Source organism: Episyrphus balteatus, chromosome 2 (assembly GCF_945859705.1).
Source record: "Episyrphus balteatus chromosome 2, idEpiBalt1.1, whole genome shotgun sequence".
Taxonomy (NCBI): domain Eukaryota; kingdom Metazoa; phylum Arthropoda; class Insecta; order Diptera; family Syrphidae; genus Episyrphus; species Episyrphus balteatus.
In genome coordinates this window covers 103,977,649-103,997,402 of record NC_079135.1, presented here as the reverse complement: position 1 = coordinate 103,997,402, position 19,754 = coordinate 103,977,649, and the positions used below count along the sequence as shown (strand labels likewise).

At 29.9% G+C, this 19,754-nt stretch overlaps 2 protein-coding genes across 5 annotated transcripts in view; one reads left to right on the top strand and one right to left on the bottom strand.

Moving 5' to 3' along the window:
- The first annotated feature begins 673 nt into the window (after positions 1-673).
- Positions 674-1,275, top strand: LOC129910536 (uncharacterized). Its single transcript, XM_055987957.1, has 2 exons — positions 674-938; positions 998-1,275. The coding sequence occupies exons 1-2, from the start codon at positions 716-718 to the stop codon at positions 1,252-1,254; spliced, it is 480 nt and encodes a 159-aa protein (XP_055843932.1). The 5' UTR covers positions 674-715; the 3' UTR covers positions 1,255-1,275.
- A 1,759-nt stretch (positions 1,276-3,034) lies between these two features.
- LOC129908590 (chloride intracellular channel exc-4) overlaps positions 3,035-19,754 on the bottom strand; it is a 42,301-nt gene continuing 25,581 nt past the window's right edge. The window contains exons 2-7 of one of the 4 annotated variants that reach the window (XM_055985204.1): positions 7,607-7,708; positions 5,618-5,782; positions 5,306-5,548; positions 5,130-5,240; positions 4,929-4,949; positions 3,035-3,503 (exon numbers count right to left, since the gene is read on the bottom strand). In XM_055985204.1, the coding sequence (XP_055841179.1) occupies positions 3,426-3,503; positions 4,929-4,949; positions 5,130-5,240; positions 5,306-5,548; positions 5,618-5,782; positions 7,607-7,708 (720 nt within the window). In that variant the 3' untranslated portion in view covers positions 3,035-3,425. Of the gene's footprint in view, positions 3,504-4,928; positions 4,950-5,129; positions 5,241-5,305; positions 5,549-5,617; positions 5,783-7,606; positions 7,709-7,788; positions 9,347-19,754 lie in introns of those variants that run through there. The other 3 variants (XM_055985205.1, XM_055985203.1, XM_055985202.1) reach the window with 3 other exon arrangements.

The following is a 19,754-nucleotide window of genomic DNA, read 5'->3' as shown; positions in this document are numbered from 1 at the left end:
ATAAACAAGAAAAATGACTTTAAACCGGGAAAAATGCTTAAAACGCTTAAATGCTTATCGAAACAAATTTTGTTCGAAGTCGTAACGGTAAACCGAAAAACTAATGATGCCAGTCGATTTCTCAGGTCCGAAATAGGGGTAAACATTTAACAGCGCACTTGGGTAAGATATAATAATATAATAGACTTTGAGAAAATAAAATGAATCTTGGCATTTTGGGACCAATTACAGATTTTACTGTCTCTTCGAAAAAATACCCTTTCACCTAGATTTTTTTTACGAAAAAAAAAATCAGTTCACAGCTTTAAAGATCAGTAATTCAATCTTCTGTTAAGACTTTTATATGTAGGTACCTACATTATACGAATAATAAAAATGCTTTGCTCAAAAACCCCCTTTTTAAAATAAGCTTGAAATCATCATATGAATCACCCATCCGTAACAACCCATCACTTATCTCAATTATTGTCTTTTTATCTAATAATTCTATTCAATATAATTAAGTTACTAAACATAATTTCAAGTACATAGGTACATCGTATATTCAGAATAAACTTTTTGTACAACATTCTCTTAGTCATAGATTGGAGAGCCTATGGTTATCAAAAATCTTATTGCACAAATAAATGAAATTTAAATTTTACGTATTTCACATTCCCGGCTACGAGCTATTTATAAGCTTTAATTGAAGCAATACACAAACTAGTCGAACGAAATGCATCAACAAGTAGAAGTGCTTATTGGCTCTCTACTTATTATTGCTGTGGGTTCAATTCCCACATATTCGAATTCAAATAATATACAACCCGATACTCCGATCGATGATTTCGGAGAGATAGATTTTTTGGAAATATCAACATTTCCTTATGAAACCACGGAAATAGTTGTTGATGAAGTTGATGCAAATCTTCGTTATACTTTTGGAAAACGTGTGAAAAGTAAGTCAAATTTCAATCATGGAAACTGTTTATTTTAAAAATGATTTGATTACTTTTAGACGATCGCCTTGTTTCACAAAATACTGACAAAAGTTATTGGCCATCACCTCAAAATGTCACATTGATACTGCAATATCCGGGCAGTGGACAGGGTGCAATTGTAACGTTCGTTGAAGTTATTGTCAATCAGAGTTCTAATATTGGAGCAGGACGTATAATTGCAGGCGGAATTGGGATGCGATCTATTGCGAGTATAATTGAGGGCAATAGAACATATTGGTTTAACTATTCAGCTAATATTTATGGAATTTATTAAATAAACACTCTTTAAATTAAATTTGTGATATTAATACTCGTAAGTAGAGTCATATTGATATTGATAGTCATATTAAAATCCACAGATCGTACAATCGTTTTCTTTGTATTAAAATTTCTTTTCTATATGACTTGTTTTCACTTGATATTTATATTATTTGGCTCTGGGTCACACAGCATCTGAAAACAAAAACACCTTCATAAAAAATCAAAAAGTGTTATATTAAAACCGATGTATGGCGTATGAGTGTTTTTTTTTCTTCACTAAAGTAAAAAAAAAGTAGTTGCCTGCGGGGCACAGTGATGGGTGTTTTTTTTGTAAATAAAATACAGTTATGTACTAGTATTTAAGTACAAGCATATCGTCGCCGTAAAGCAAAATTGTTCTAACTCACAAAAAGTAAATTTCACAGGGCACGATTTTTAAGTTTCAAATTGGTTTAAAGCGACAATTTTCTGCTCGTTTGCCATTCAAGTTATGTTTTTTATAGTTTGTTTTTTCTCTTGAATAAAATATACAAGTTTACCTCATTAGTAGGTGCATACTATTTAAAAAAAAAAAATTTTAAAACTAAAAACCCAAAATTGGATATAGCACAATTCCTATACAAGTACGTTTTTTCCCTAAATAAAAAGTGAACTTACAACAAAATATGATGGGACTTAGAACAATCAAGAACACTCGGGCTCATTTTCAAAAGGCTACTTCCCTGTTTTTATTGTTCTATGTCCCATTAAATTATATTATCTGCGGAATGAAATTTTTTTGAAAAAAAAAAAACGGTTTTCAAATTCAGAAAAAGCACCCTCAAATTAGTAAAACTGCATCATTAACTCATTTTCGGTAAAAAGTGGATTTAGAACAATTTTGCTTTACGCCGACGATATGTCTTGTCCGTTTGATTTGTTATAGTTTTTTAATTTGTTACAAAATTAAGAACAAAAAAAAACGACTTTTTAAAGATTTTCTCAATTTTTGGAACTCAAATATCTTTTAAACTATTAAATAAACGAAAAAAATAATCTGTACAGCTGTATCTTAGGCAAAAACTTTGAACTTAACGACATCGTTTTTATATCCTGAAAAAAAGCTGTACGGCTGTAAATCAATTTGTTTTTTTTTTCGATTCGATTTATTTGGGCTGCGATTTCGGAAATAAAAAATTAACTTGCTATATTACCATCATTTGAAGAACCGCTTCATCCCGGTTTCGGTCGGTCCACAATCAATACTAGTTCTGATCTGAACTCAGCCTGAAATTTTTTTTCGAATTTAGGTTTGTTATTAGCTCTTATCTACCATTTTTTAATGTTGAATCTATAGGAAATATAAACAAAAAATTCGAAGAATCGTCCATGAAGGGGAACAAACCACAACCAAAACTGTTCTCTTTATGTTTTCTTTTGATGACATGATTCAATTTTGTTCAGGTGGCTCCACATTATGTAGAATTTCGTTAAGTTCGTTACATACTTTTATCTGTAAATTATAGTTAAATGTAAGTAGTAACTGACTGTTCTGTGATAAGTTCGATGAAACATCTTTTCAAGATTTAAATTTAATGGTGTTAAATAAATAAATAATTTCAGTTGAATAGTAATTTTTGGTAATTTTTGTTTTCAATCTAACTTTTCGAGAAATTGAGAAAACATTTTGTATTCGTATCAAATATTTTTTTATTTACTTTTGAATTTTGTATAAAATTATATACAAAGCATTTTGCTCCTGTTATAATTATAATTTTTTTTTTTCATAATTTTATTATAATATTATATAAAAAGTTTTTTTTTTTTATTTTTTGGGCTGATTGAACTGCTAGAAATAGTAAGTCTAATTTTATGTTAAGTTGAATAATACCAGTTTTACATTGTTATTTTTTTTTTTTTGTTGTTTATCAAGTTTCTAACCGCAGTTTTTAAAGGCAAAATCATTGTTTAAAAAATATTTTTGTAGGAATAAGCATTTTTTTTATAAATAATTACTATTAACAAAGTAATAATATTAACTCATTGAAAAGTTTTCTTTTTTTTTGTAAATGTAAATTATAACATTGAAATAATAATAATACATTAAAAACAATGAAGAAAAAAAAAAAACAGTAGGAAAACAAAAACTTAAGCTGGAAAATTTAAACGGTTTATTTATATTATTATCTTCTCTACTGGAATTTCTTATTCCGAAATATCAATCGGAATTGACGTTGTGAATGTTGGTGTCTCCAGTTCCTCGTGTTTCTTCATTTTGAGCATCTGAAAATAATTAATAAATGGAGATGAAGAATTAGGTATAATATTGTTGCTTCTTGATCAGAACATATAAAATTACAATGTTTCATGCAGATGACGGTATTATTTCTATCATCACCGATGATGTTAAAATTAAGAATGGATGTTTTCAATGATTTATTTAGGATTAAAAGTTTTGTATTGATGCTTTGGCATAGAGAAATTAAATATATACTTAAACATAAAAAAATACTAAAAAGAAATACAAAAATTTTGCAATATTATCGAACTAGCAATAATAAAAGTGACATAATCTTAATGAGCTTTTCTTAAATATTGGGCTTTTTTATGAACATTGCAAAAAAGGATACACATTTACCGTTACAATAGTTTTCCATCTTTCTCTTTTTATGAATTATAGTGAACGAAAAAGATATGCTTTGAAAGTGCATATATTCACAAAAAGTTTTTGAAAAGCCTTTTTTTAAAAAAGCTCTTCTTTATCATTTGCAAGGTGACCATATTTTATTGACCGATACTGTATAAAATTTTGTACGAAAATTTCAAGTTCAAACTACGCTCTTGGCATGCACTTGCGCCCATTAACACCGCCTCACGTAATGAGTTCTAAAGAATACTAAATTACACTGAAATAAAATGGCTTCTTTTCTAAATTTTTACACGGTATTTTCTAAAACCCAGAAAGTAACTGTTAGAAAAAGTTGTTAACTTCTACGAAGTACCTACTCAATAATACATTCATTTGATTACAAAAGAAAAACCAATCATTTTTAACATAATAGCAGTTTTCATTATAGCAAGTAGTGTAAGTTAGTACAATTTTCCCCCATTTCCTTTATCCAATACAAAGTAATAATCTTAAAATTTTCAACCAAATGATGTTGAAGGCCCACTACCAAACTAATATTTAAATTTTTTATTATTTATACAATGATTATAATGAATTTCAATGTTTACATCCTATTACAAAATTATTATTTGTTAGCAAATCTATCCTAATAAATTTCACTGGTCAACAGTGATTTTACTGACCGAAGTTTTATATTTTTTTTTGTATTGTATTTGGGTTGTTGATTTCGAATTTTCAACCCTTTTAAGTTAAATCGAACCGTAAAAAAAAATTACTAAAATCAGCAACATCTAATAACTAAAACAAAGCTCACTACTGGTAAAAGGGTTATCTTATATAGGAACTAAACTACGGGCAGAATAGGTCACTACAAATTTGTATAGACCCAAAATTGTATGCTTACTAGCATTTAGCGATAATGTTGTTTTTTTTTTGTTAATTGAATGAATGAAGTTTTGTGTTTTTTTATTTGAGTATCTTCCTCGCCGTTACCAAGTTGTTAGTCTGTTTTTTTTTTTTTTTTAATAATAAAGGAACACAACAACAAAATCTTCTTTTTTTCCTATTATTTGACATACCTGCTTAATATCACCTTTAGCCTTTTTGTTTTAAATATTTTTTTTTGTGTGTCAGTAATAAAAAGAATAAATAATAAAAAATTATTTAAAAATTAAGGAAGTAAGTAATAAAAGAAGGGAGTACAAACTTTCAAAAAATATAAGAATATTTATAAGGACAGAGAGGAAAGTAGTAGTTATCTTAAGTTTGTACTACATTACCTGTTGCAGTTTATAATGATTGATAATATCCTGATCGGCTGGACAGGATTGCGTAAAGGCATCTAATTGATACATGTGATACATGTAACGCCACAAGGATGACAGATGAGTCTGAAATAAATAAATTTGATATTAATTTATTAGAAAATTAATATTAGTATACTATTTTGACTTACGGGTATTTCAAAATCGACAAAATACTTTCCAGCCACTCGAATGTGCTGTAACCTTGGCATCAATTCGCAATCAAAACAACACATAGTATCGCCTGTTAGAAAACGTGTTGCCCGAGATCCCAAATGATCGTTGATCTTCTTCAAATGTGACAATAAGGCGTTGTTTTTGTTTTCGTCTTTTTTGACCAACATCAATTTCAATTTGGAATAAATATTTTCAATCAGGGTGGCTACTTCTTTGTCCTATGGGAAATAGAATTTATGTTTTAATCTACTTCAACTTTATTATTAAAAAAAAATCGTTTTATTTACCTGCACAAAGAGATTATATCCTCCAGGGATATTCTTCATGATATGCCTCTCGATTTTGTCATTTTCCAAAATAGCCAAACCATTGTCAATAAGAATTGGCGGATGTGTTGCCTCGAAATTGGTACGAAAATCTGGTGGGGGTTTTTGCATATCAACTGTTGTGACCTAATATGGTGAAGAAAAATTAAAATATGTTAAAAAAATAAGTTTTAAACGATTTTTAAAAACAAAAAAGCCAAAATGCAAAAAACACCCACAAATTGTAACTACTTCATTTTTCGAAAACCGAGGGGAGGGGTAGTTTTTTTGTCATTAACTAGACTAACATAAACCTTAAATTCTGGTATATTGATGTATTTTATTTATCAACAAAAATCTTCTTGAGAAATTGGAAAACCTCATAAATCAGCTGTCACATTTTCTTTTTTTTTTCTTCATAAACTTGGCCATTAAAATGTTGATATTGAATTTGAATATAATTTTGTATTTCAAAATAATTACATACATTTTTTTTTTGTAATGGGAACTATTCCAAAATTAAAATTACATATATTTGTAGATATGTATGTAATGTATATATGTACATTGATTTGAGTTTATTTTTAATGTTTTCACTGAAAACAGACAAATACGTGTTTCACTTAGATGATGATTATTTTTAATTTATATGCAACAAATTCATTAGCTTTGTAGCATCATTCCGGATGTTATGAAGATGTGACGTTGTAATTAAATGTTTTTTTTTTTTTCTAAATAGCCTTCTGCTTGAAGAAGAAAAGAAATCGGAGAAAAATATGCTTATAATTGTAATTTCTATTATTATAGAACCAAATGACAACATGCTAAGGATTTAGAATGTAATATTTAATTTAATGTGATGATATTAAAATTTAGTATTCGATATGCTGTGTCAAAGAGTTTTGTCATTCAAGGCTCTAAAAGGTATTATTAATTGGTTTCCCAAAATTGTAAACCTTCTCTTCGCAACTTTATGATGATGGAATATTTTATTTTCGAGAGGAACCAAGGCTCAGAATTATGAAGTTGCTAATGAGCAATTATTCGATCAGTTTAATTATTTCGGTCAAAGGATTCGGCTCTAGAAAGTATTGATTTTTTGATTGAAGGAGTTTGATTCTAAGAATTCGCTGCAAGATGTTGCAGTGGGGCAATGAGCTGGTCGAAATGCGGAGAATATTGCTGCCGTTGGAGCTCTTACGACAAATGAACCAAGATAGTCTATTATACGCCATTCTCAGACTTATTTTAAATAAGTTTTTGACGAACAAAGTATTTTTGGAACTGCAATTAAAACAACTGATTTTCGCGGATCACAGTTTGCTTCAGTCTCTATATTGATTAAAGTTTCACACAAAAGTGCCCAATCCGTCGGTTTAAGCAAAAAACCCAAGGGACTAAGATTCAATTTTTAAGGTTTTATAACATCAAAAAATATGCCTTGGGAAAGTACTAATTTGAACCTTTTGTGTCTTTGCTTGTGATCTGGATTAAATGGCATGAACTGTAAAATTTTTGAAATTTCTGAGAAAGCTTCTAACCAAAGCAGTGGGATAAATATACTTATGGCCCCAAAGTTATAGCTTACCTTAAAGCTAAAAAGATATGGAGTTCTAAAATCTGTAGTAGACCAAATCAAACTTATGAATAAATAAGAAACATTTTCAGATTGAGCTCTAGAAATATCATCTTGAAAAATTAAGGGCATTTTCGGCTTAACGGATTCGGCAAAGAAAATATGCATTATTAGTTTTTTCTTAGAAGGTACGTTGAATCATTGATCTATGCCAACAAGCCGAAATCATCATAAGAGATAAGAGTCAAAATGGAACAAGAGATAGCATCTATTTTTGGCTTCAACAAATCGACAAATGCTATTATTTTATTAAAATTAAGTTTGCATGAACCTATTTTAAAACTCAATAGTTTTTCTTTCGTTAAGTAGAAGAAACAAAATAAAATTAAAAGTACCTTTAGGCTTATCGTTTTAAGTTCTGCTAACAGGTACAAGTCCATGAAATATTCCTGGCAAAAAAGGCAAGCTCCTTTACGTCTTCCATCGATTGTAGATGCCTGGAAACGAAAATATAAATTTAGAAAAATTCTTGTCTTTAAGATTTTAACTTTATAATAAATTATTTCTTACACAATCCAATAACAGCATAGAGAGTTTGAGGTGTTCTAAATTTAATTTTAATTTTTTTAAGTTTACCTAATAAAAATAAGCTATTTTTTTTTTAGTATTCATCTAAATTTTTTTCTCTAGTCAAAGTGACGGTGAAAATTTTTTGTTGAGAGCATTTATTTTAGATTGACCGAGACTTTCAACTTTCAAAACATCAGTAAATAAGTAAAACGTTATTTCTTCCAGGCAGTTTCAGTCTTAGCACTTTATGAAAATACAATATCGTTTTATCAGTGGGACAAACATAATTTCAATATATTTTCAATTCAACGTAACATAATGATCCTTATAATTTAAACATCAAAATATATAATAAATAAGCGCATACAAAAAAGAGATACACAAAGTCTATACAAATTATTTCAATATCAGTACAATTATTCCAACTCTCTCTTAACATACTCCTCAAATGTCTCAAAATCGAAACTTATAAAAAAATCTCCTTCATCACTATTTGCTTGTTGCTCACAATAAGCATCGAGTAAATCAAAATCATCTTGATTGACACCTTCACTTCTTGTAGATTGTTGCTCTTCGTATATATTTTCACTTTCTTCTGCAGAATCTTCATTTTCTGGAGGATCATCTACATCTTGTTGACTACTTCCATCTTGACTCGTTTCTTCTGAGCTAATATCAGTATCTTGGCAGGTGTTTTGAACATTTTGTGCTAATTTCTTTTGTGAAGCTTCAAAACGTCGTATATGTTTCCAAAGTGTTGAACGTGGTACTGAGAAAAATTTCGATGCAAAACACATTGACATACCGTTAACTCGAATGCCTCGAAAAGCCTGAATGATACGATCTTTGATAGCAAGTTGTTCCATTTTATCTGTTGGTGGCTTGAAAGTTACACTTGGTGGGAGTTGACCACTTTGTGATAGACGAACTTTATGCAGGTGTATTGTAGACTTGGCAACATTTAAGGATCTAGAAATCTCTGAGAGAGATTCACCAGCACAAATACGATTAATGATCTTTTTGTTGAGATCTTTATCAACTTTCTTTTTTCGATGGTTAGTGTGTTTATTGACCTCTTTCCAAAGGGTACTTTTGGTCACTTCAAAAGCTTTGGCAGCTTTGCCAATGGTCATATCATTATTCACTACAGCATCAACAGCTTCAGCTAGTCTTTTACGGGCTAAAGCACGTTTTGTTTTTGGCGAATTCTCTTTACAAATATCGGTATTTTCTGTTTCGAGTGATTCTTCAACTGGTATTTCTACACTAATTATGTATGGCCCTGGATTTGCTATAACTTCGGTAACACTATTTGATACAATTTGATCAGAAATTGTATCTTCATTTTCTGCTGCTGTTATTGGGCAATCAGGAGGTGGTTCTTCTTTTGAATTAGTAATAACGTAAGAGTATGTTGGTGTGCTATCAGTATCACTTTTTAATTCAAATATTATGTACTGATCTTTTTCTGTGCAAACTTCCATTGGTAACAGAATCGGTTGATCAGATTGTACAGATGACATTGTTGCTTCTTCTGAATCAGAGTCTTCGATCTTCTTTTCGTCCTGGAATTTGTAGTTAAAATAATAGGATAATTCATCGCCATGGAGAGAGAAGAAGAAAGAGAGAGACAGATTGAGAGACAAGTAAGAGATAGTTCTTTTTTCTTTCCAACAAACAATTTTCCTTCTGTAAAGTTTTATAGGTGCTTCTATAGCTTCTGTAAAGCTTTATAGAAGACAAATTGTTATTTCGGCTTAATTAGGTACAATTGAGCAATAAATTTGCTTCAAAATATTACCCGCGAAAGAAATGTGCAATAAATACTTGCAATTTCTGTTACGGGCAATATTAAAAGGCTAATTTATTGCTTGAACGTACATAGTTTAGATGTTATAATGATAAGCATGCGTTTTTACTTCTACAGGATGTCTCAATTGTAACGAACTACTAGATTTAATATAGAGGTCTTATATCTAAAAAGCTATTTATCTTCAAGGTCCTGCATATTCACATCTCAAGTTAATAAAATTTAAATTTTGAATAAAAGTCAATCGTCAATACATTTTATTCTAGTGTTTTTAAAATAATGTTTCCTTTGAAAACTTTTAGAATGTTAATTTTTCCCATCTTTTGTAAAAATTCCTCATTTTTTAAATTTTTAGATTGAAGGATATAAGAAAAAATTAAACTAATACGAAATTATTAAAGTTAATATTAAAAGTATTTTAATACCATCAATTTCATATATTTTCATTTTTTGCCTATTGGTGGTCAACTTTTCAAGGCCACCAGCAAGAAGCTGCTATTGCTTTTCATGAACAGAATAAGCTAAAATCTATAAACCTTAACAAATGTAATTTCAAATGGATTGGTATATAATTAAAGGTTTAAATGAGGAATCTAAAACCCATTATTGTGGAATGTTCTTGATAAGTATATACCTTCTCTTTTTGTTGTTGAACCTTATCACCTCGACATAACATTGTCAACTAATCTTATAATGAATTTAAACTTGAACTTGCTAAAATGATAGAACCTTTAGACAAATGTATAATACATAAAAAAAAAAGAAAAGCAAATAAAACAAAATTACAAATTCCAGACGTCCATCATCCATGTGTTCTATTTAATTAAATGCATGACTAAGTTCCTTTGTGTTGTAGAGCATATTGCCTCCAGGAAAACTTATGTTTACTCTTTTTTTGTATGCAATCTATGAGTCATTGTTATTTTGTCTTTTATGTGTCACAAAATCAAACAAATTATTCTCATTTTGTTCCAAGAATCCAATCGATATAGTCCATTAAAATTGAACATAAAATGTGTTTGGAATTGCAGATGTTTTAGTAATTGATATTCGTTAATAAATAGAAATCGAATACGGAAATAATAGGAAAGAAGTGCTTCACTAACACTTTTTATTTGTTTTAATTCTTCATTTATTTAATCGATTACACCAGACACTAAATAGTTTAATAATTTTGTGCCGCTCTTAAAAACATCCAAGTTTTAATTACTTAAAACATTCAGGCCCATTTGCTGAAACGAGTCTTAAATATTTATGTGAAACATAAACCCTTAAGTTCTACATTACGGTTTGCACGAACTTCAAACTGTGTCATAAATTCCTCTAAGTTTAACATAACTTAGGGGGAAGAAATAGTAGAACTTAAGCTGTTATGTTCTACCTAGGCACTTTTATTTTATGAAAAATGCAAGAATGTCGCTCAAAAATTGATGTCGGTAGTACAAAGGTCATGAATTATTATCAATTTAATAAAAATAAACTTACATTCATTAACTTAAACCATCCACAGATGGTACAATTTACACCACAGTTTTTTGTATGAGGCACTATTTTGCTGTCATATTTCATTGACTAATTTTGACACACCAGCACATTTACACACACACACGAATAATTTTTGTTTAACCAATTAACACTTATTTTTGGCTCAAATATACTTTTTTACACTTTTATTCCGCAAGATAAAGACTTGAAACTTGAAAATTTAACGATATTGTTGTATATTAATTGCTAAATTGCTCAAAATCTATTTAAATTATTTGACGTTTCTATTGATTTGACTTTTGAATTTGAAGTTCTCAGCGATTTATATCATGAAAGTAAATCATTGCTAGGTTAAACATAAATATTTTTTAGCAACTTAGAATAAACTAAGTAAAACACAAAAGTTATGTTCGACCTAGCTAAGATGAGAATTTATGACTAGTATGAGCAAATGGGCCTCAGAGGGTAGTTATGTATATTTTTAAGATTTTTAGGCAGTTTCAAACAAAATTAGCTTTTTAGGGGAGAAGCGAGTAATTTGAACAAATAAGTATACTCGCATTTAATTTCAGAACCTTTCAGAATACAAAAACTTAAATAGTATGGAAAAATTTCCTAATCAATAAGATGGATTTCTTAAGAAAAATAAATTTTATCTCGGTTATTTATGGAATATTCTCAACAATGTTATACCATTTTGAAAAGAGAATTGAACACACCAACTTTTTAGGTAACTTGCCGAAACATCGTAGTGCATTTTTTTACACTACGGTTCATTGAATTAGAGTTATGTAAAATTTTTTAGTACTTAGTTGGGCAAAAAAGTAATATTTGCTTTAAAACTGATGCAGCTGAATTTGGTAGCAGGGTTATTCACGATTCCGTAACAAAAGAAAAAAATTTAAAAAAAATTAAGATTTGTAGTCACGGCACATGAAAAACCGTCACAGGGTGACCATTTTTTCGTTTTTTTTTTCGAATGCCCATAACTCACAAAATATCGTGTGCACAAAGCCAAAACCACAAATCTGCATAATTGTAGTATTTAGAAAAACGGCTTCAAAGTTTTGGAAACTCATGCAATCTTATGGAAAATCGTGCAACGGAAATTGATAGTTTAGGCTTCTAGGAAACAGATGAAGGATTAAGATCGAAGCAGTGAATAGAGGAACCGATAACAAGTAAAATGACGCATTAAAACGAAAATGTCCAAAAATGCAGATTCGCGGTTTTGGCGTTGTGCCGACGATATATGGCTGCGATTTTTTTTATTGTTTGATAACAGTCACCACCTACCCTATCTACCTTTTTCGTTTCGACGTTAACTTTTGGAACACCCTGTATATTTATATTTTTGGGCTTGAAACCATTTCAAAAAAAAGTAAAGGCGTTTGTAGAAAAGATATTGAAAAGATTTAAAAGGATCTTTAAAGAAGGAAAATAGTTCTTACAAAACCCGTTATAATTTATATTAAAAAAAAAATGTCTTCACATAAAAGCATAGCCTCAAAAATAGTCAAAAAACGTTGTTTGACTTCAGATTCGAGTTCAGGACATCAAAAACCTATAGAAAAGTATATCATAGTCTCGGCACCAAAAACCTTGTAGACTTGTGTATTTCCCTGGCTTACAGTGGTTTTGTTTTCTAAATGTGTTGAACTCGAACCCAAAATCAGATATTTTCTTTCTATCAGCTCGCGGTTTCAAGATATTCCTCTTAGGTATAACATCTAGATTCTAGATAATCGATTTTTTTCTATGTAGATACTTTTTAGACATTTAACTAGCTTACAGCGGTTTTGTTTAAAAAACAAAGCAATATTTTTCTAGATGTTTTGGGTGTGTTGAACTCGAATCCAAAATCAGATATTTTCTCTTAGCTTACAGTGGTTTGGTTTCAGAACGAAAAAAAATATTTTTCTAAATGATTTGGGAGTGCTGAACTCCAATTCAAGATCAGAATTTTTCTATCAACTCGCGTTTTGAAGATATTCTCTTATAAAATCTCGACAATCGATTTTTTGCTATATATACCTTTTAAGTATTTTACTAGCTTACAGTGGTGTTGCTTCAGTAAAACAAAGCAATAATTTTCTAGATGTTTTGGGTGTGTTGAACTCCAATCCGAATTTAGCTTGCGTTTTTGAGATATTCCCGTTATAAGGTTTCAATTATCGATTTTTTGCTAAATTTTAAGTGTTTCCCTAGTACCTGTATCACTCAAACTTGAGTTGCTAGAAAAAAACTGAGAGTTTTAAAATCAGTGATGCTAAATTAGTAAAAAACAAATAAGAAACTTCAGAAAACATAAAAAAGGTGCAATTTTGTTATGTTATGTTTTTTTTTTCTCCAAAAGTTGTGCATAGAAGTCAATTATTGTAAGTTAGGTAGTTCTTCTCACTCAAAAATCTAAATGATGTTTTATACAAAGCAAATACTTATTCCTCTAATCCAGGAACAACAACAAGATGTGAGTCATCATTATTTTGTATGTGGACCATTTTTAGTATACTATTTCTATTTTTTTTTTTTCTTTTAACGTATGGATGAGCCAGTTTGTGTTTATTTTTGTGGCGCTCCTCTAGTTCTGCCCAACATATTATAATACACAAACTAGAGTTTGGTTCATTGAATCTATAGAGATATAGACTATTGTTGTGATGTTGGCTTTGGGTATCTACGAGTATATGATTTTAAATGCAAGTCGCACTAGACAAACAGTTATAAAAAGTGTATACTTTAGGCATACTATGGGAGTGGCAGTGCCCATTTTAAAAGTTTCCATTTTGGTGTGTTTGGTCTTTGGTGGGATTGAAATTCCGTTTGATATGGTAACTAAGCATTTTAGTTTAACGAACTTTTAAGTTGCAACTTGCAACGTACGAAAATAGTGCAAAGTGTGCATATTTTAGATCAGCATGGTTGAATGCGTAATGGCAATGAATAAAATACGTTGCGTTTTGTTTTGAATTTAGCTCTTTTTTGTATTGAAGGTGGTTTATTTGGTTTATTTATAGATACAAATTGTTTGCTTTGGATAAAAGTAGATGGAAAAGGTATAAAGAACAGTTTGAGGTCACGATTTATCTGTTATTTATAAAGAATGGTTTTTTTCTGTATAAATTTATGATATTCGAAATAGGGACTAATTTGACAGTTCTTAAAAATTTAAGATACTTACAAATGATTTAAAAAAATATCCTAAATTTAACTTAAAATATGCCTGTTCTTAATCTATTTGGGCGGAGTGTAAGTCTTGTTTTAAAATATGCAGCAATTAGAAAAGACCAAGTAATGCACTTTATTTCTTCTGGCATCGCGAACGCAATTATTCGCTTAAAATAATTAAGTATAATAATAGAAGCTTATAAAAATATATCATGTAATTGCCCTTTAGTCAGTGTATACTGACACTTAGGTCAGCGTAAAATTAATACACACATGTATACAAAGTGTTACTTTAGCACGCAATCAAGGATGTACGAATAGAAGGTTGAAAATAATTTGCGTGAGTGATGCATAAAGCACATGGGATGGGCCTTTGTCACTATCCGAATTGTTTTTTTTTTTTTTTTGCTTTTACTTAGATTTGCTAAACTCTACTGAATGTTTTTGCTTTTAACTTGTAATGCTATTTTCTTCTTCACTGATTTTGTATTAACCTACAGTCGGCTAAGGTTAATGGTGAACAGCACATGCTGAACAAAAAGATATGGGAAATAAACACAAAACTGTTTGGCAGCAGAAACAGAGTTAACAACAAAATATTGAAAATATGAACAATAATTGCTAAGCCCCCGGAAATATATGGCAACTGATGTAGTAATTAATTTTACGGAGATACAAAATTGATTTTTAACAGTGGATTATAATAACAGACAGTTTTTAACTAAGCGCGATTTGAATTTTTCGTAAAACTAAAAAATAATAAAATAGAGATAAGACAAGAATTATTATACTCTGGTGTTGTGCTTTTATATACGGAACTGGCATTTATACATCAGACTGCGTTTCAAATCCAACACAACATATTCAACATTGAACAAAATATTTTATTTTCGATTTTCTGAAATTTGAATTTTTAAATTTGACAAATTTGATTTGACGGCTTTAGAGCTTTTTAAATTTCTAATAATTTTAGCCAAACACTAATTTTGTAAGCGCAATGGCTTCCAAAAGAGTTGTTCGATGTGCCAATATGGTTTTTAGTACAAATAGTCGAGTCAGTATAAAACGCACTTCAAAAAAGTTAAATTGATTCCAACTCTTTTAGCACGATGTTGCAGCGATACAACTTGACACATCCGTAAACATTTAATTTTGAACAAAAATCAATGAGTTCAGGCCCAGTTCTATCTGTGCATTAATGAAGACAATCGTTTCAAAGTTTCCCAGAAATTTTAGGTACAGAATAAAAAAAAATGCGCATTTGAAAATTTGCCAAAACTTTAAGATGGTTTAAACTAGGGCTGAGTTCATATTGATAAAGTATTTTTGCAGTGAGTGATGTAAAAAAAAGTTTTTTTTTTGGCAAAATATCCAGACCTTGGGATTTAACTATATGACTTTTTAATTTAATTTATAAGTTCAAGTGACCTCAACTCCAAAAATTTATAAAGCGTTATTTTTTTTCTTCGTTATTATATGACTTTATTTTATGTTGTTGCAGCCTTTAGACTTGGCAGCAGAGATCGAAAAAAATAGTTGAATTTTATTTTTATTCGAAAAATATTAAAAGAAAAATTAAATTGAACAGGGGGTCAATTATCTGTGAAGTGATAAAAATAATATCATTTTAATTTTCACAGCTTTTTTTTTATTTTATCACTTCACCCTTATCCCTTTGTTTTCCGGTGGTTACAATAAGAAACCACCTTTTGAACTTTATTTTTTTTACTTTTTATCCCAATTAAATATATCAGCAATTACCTAGCTCAGAAGTTAACTAATATAATGATATTTACTAGTGCAATGGATATATTTTTTCTGGCGCGACATTCAAGAAATACTTAAAGTTTTTTCAACGTTTTTTTAATTTTTTTTGAGAAAAAAATTGCTCCGGGCAACAAAGGGTTATGCGATTCTCAAACTCAATGTGATAAAATATAGGTATACTAAAAAGGAGGTACTTACTACTAAATCATAAAAAATTTCATTTTTTCGGTTTGACTTTTATTTAAAAAAAATATTTTTTTATGTTTTATTCTGAGATTTTTCATGAAAACACCCATCTAGAAATTTATTTGTTTTTAAAGAAAAGTTTTCATTTCTTATTTATTTCATCTAATAAACCCGAAAAAGCGTTCCCGAAAGCCATTCGAATTTCAGTTTTTGAGATATGGAAATATTATTTAATTATTATTCTGGGAACTCTTCTTTTGGAATAGATTCAAGTTTTTCCATAGAAGAAAAAAGTTACGCATACACCACAGTGTCCCAAAAATCGTCCAATTTGTCCTTTGAATCACGTACAAACCAAGCCAATAGAAAATTAAGTATTCCTGTAAAAAAAAACCAGTTTCACACTGAATTTAAGTTGATTTTCCTCAGTTCCGAACTGTGAAAAAGCTTAGACTTGTGGGCCAAATCTGATTCGGTCAACTTGTTTGGCTTTTCGCTTCGAACCCACCATTTTCTTATCATATTTTTTAAGTTGATTTTATGCTGTGCGGGATAGTAAGCAATAAAATTTGGCATCGCACAATAGAAAAAAAGAAAAAGTAAAAAAACTATTAACACATAAAAACCAACAGTTTAAAAACAGAAAAAACGAAAAAACACTTTTACTTTCTTCTATAACCTCATGTTGGCCTTTTAATTATTGTATTGCGCTGCTTAACATTTCGTGTTTTGTTTTGATAATTTTATTTACTTAGTTTTGTCTTGCTCTTGCACAACACCACACAACACAACAAAAAAAACTCCCCCACAACAAACTTTATTCTGTAAAAAAAAAAGCATGCAGCATGCAACCGAGCAGCCGTGTGTACTACAACATGCTATACGAGCAGCTGCTCTTGTTGCTACCACTGCTGTAGTTGTAGCTGTTATTACTTCTTCTTTTTCGTCATTTTCGAGTAAATTGAAAGGAAAAGTTCAAAGCGCCATAATGATACAGCCAAGTTTAATCACTGAACAGTGAGTGAGTTGGTGACTGGTTATAGTGTGGTATAGTAAAATTGTGGTAAGGGAACTTACCACAAGTTTTCAAATAAAGATGGTGCCATCTTTATTATCTAGCTTTTACCATACCTGGGGTCTGGCTTTTGCTAAGGCTCTCTAACTCTGGAAGTATCTCTCTGTGGAAATCAGTAAGGAAAGAAAAAAATACCAAAGTATTACCAAAAGATTGCATCGGGAGATGGCTGTCGCGCGCAATTGCTTCCTGTCAATGACTTGTCATTGAGTAATGAACGATAGACATTTTTGCTATGCGATGTCACGTGATGAAAAAATGATAGCAAAGTGGCAAAGATATGTACACTTAACCGGTAGAGTGGTTAAGGCCCTTACTTGGTTGTATGAAGTTTAAATACACACACAACAAACTAAAGATGACGGTCTCAGATGGCTTCTGATATAATTTTTGTTGTCTTTTTTTTTCAGAGTTTCTTGTCTTTAATTATGTGTTTTTTTTTTTAATTAGTTTTGGTATAAGGTAGATTAATTAATTAACAACTTGAGGGATAAGTGTTCTATAAATCTAAATGGTGAAAAATTTTATTTTATTTTTACGGAAGAACAGGAGTCTTCTAATGACTGCGAAATTTCATTTCCTCTGATTGACCAAAAATTGATAGATCCAAATATAGGTAGATCCTGAACAAGATGATGCCAGCAATTTCGGGATCACTATTGCATATGCGTACTTTTTTTTAAATAACTTAGGCCCAATTTATTCACTCTTCATTATATTTAAAGGCTCTACTAAAAATTAGAAAACTGTCAAATTGCATACAAATTTAAAAATTTCCCTTTTTTAATGGCGGGTTTAAATTTAATGGAGTGTGAATAAATTGGGCCTTAAACAATTAATATAGGGTCTTTTCAATTATGTTTATAAATGGTTGTTCAACATTTAAGAATAAAAGTGTACAAATTGAAGAGCAAGGCTCGAGTGATTTGTTTTAATTTCTAGACAAACAGAAGTTGAATACATTTACAGTTGAAACTCGATTATCCGGGATTCGATTAACCGGGACGTTAATAAAAATATTTGAAATTCTTTCTCGACAATAAACAAAATTTATTTATTTAAACTCTATTATCCGTAATAAACTCTACTATCCGTAATATGAGAACAGGAAAGAAGAAAATTTAACCAAAAAATACAAAATCAGAACTCAAAAATAAAGAAAATATTTTAAATTTTTTTTGTAGAGAGTCTTATTTTCTTATTTTTTTGAAAAGTAGAATTATTCTGGAACAACATATCAGGATTTACTGCTAGTTGACCGCATTCACATTAATTCAATCGAAGAAAAGCAACGGGTTAGCTGGACAAAAAAACGCCTTGGGGCTTAACCGGAAATCTTGGCAGCACTGCTTATTGAATATTCCGAAATCAGCAGACACAAAGAAAATTTAGAGTTTTTATATTTATCCCTTTCGGGTTTTCTTGTATTTTTCTTGTATGTTTTACAAAGAGATACAAAAATGTATGCTAGCAAAACTAGTTAAATAAATTTTGTCATTTCAAACGTCAGTTTTCCCGTTTGTAAACCAATTCTAAACAATTTATGAAAAAATTAGTTTAGTACCACAGATTTAAAACTGTTCAAAAAGTTAACCCAGAATTATAATTGGAGGAAGCAGTCGGAAGCTTATGTCAAATCCTACGTTTTTGTTGTTGTTTTCTTTGAAATTTTAAGTTTTCATCCGTCGAGTGCGGTTGGAAGCGCTGTTTCCCTCCGTTGAATCGGACGCTTCAGTCAATTATAGTTCTACCTTTAAGCCCAGGGATATCTTTGGGCTTAACAACTAAGCGGTGGTAATAAAAAAAAACCTAAACATGCAACAATTTTGTAATTTTCCTTAAAGTTCATAATACTCGTAATTAATCTCGTGATATTATAATGTTTGTTCAAACAAAAATATGAATTGTTACGTTTATGGAATAATTTTTTAATTGTTTTCTTTTTTTTTAATAAATTTTTTAATAAAAACTTAAAAACATATACATTTTTTCTTGAAAAAAAAGTTCTATTATCCGGGATTTTCGATTATCCGTAATGGCCTCGGTTCCGACCATCCCGGTTAATCGAGTTTCAACTGTATTTGGATTTGGATGTGTTATTTATGTTAATTTAAAAATTTTCGAAGCTTATATCTCTTAAAAGTTACATGACTAGGTACTTAAAATAATATGCTAAACGGTCGATTTACTGTTACCTAGGATTCTTTTTTTTTTGTCAGTTCGATAAAAAAAATTTAATGTTGAACAAATTCTGGAGATTGGCATCAAAGGCAAAGAACTGGACGTACATCGTGTAAAACTGAGAAGTCGTATTTTAACTTGCGTTCATATCCATGAACATCTCAGGCAGGTAAGAGGAACTGTCACGCATTGTATATATATTTCTATTTCTATAGTACTATCATGAAGTCGAATTTAGTATTAGTTCATGTCTCAGTGTTTTTTTTCATACAAATTCTGCTTTTTCAAGTCACCCACCACT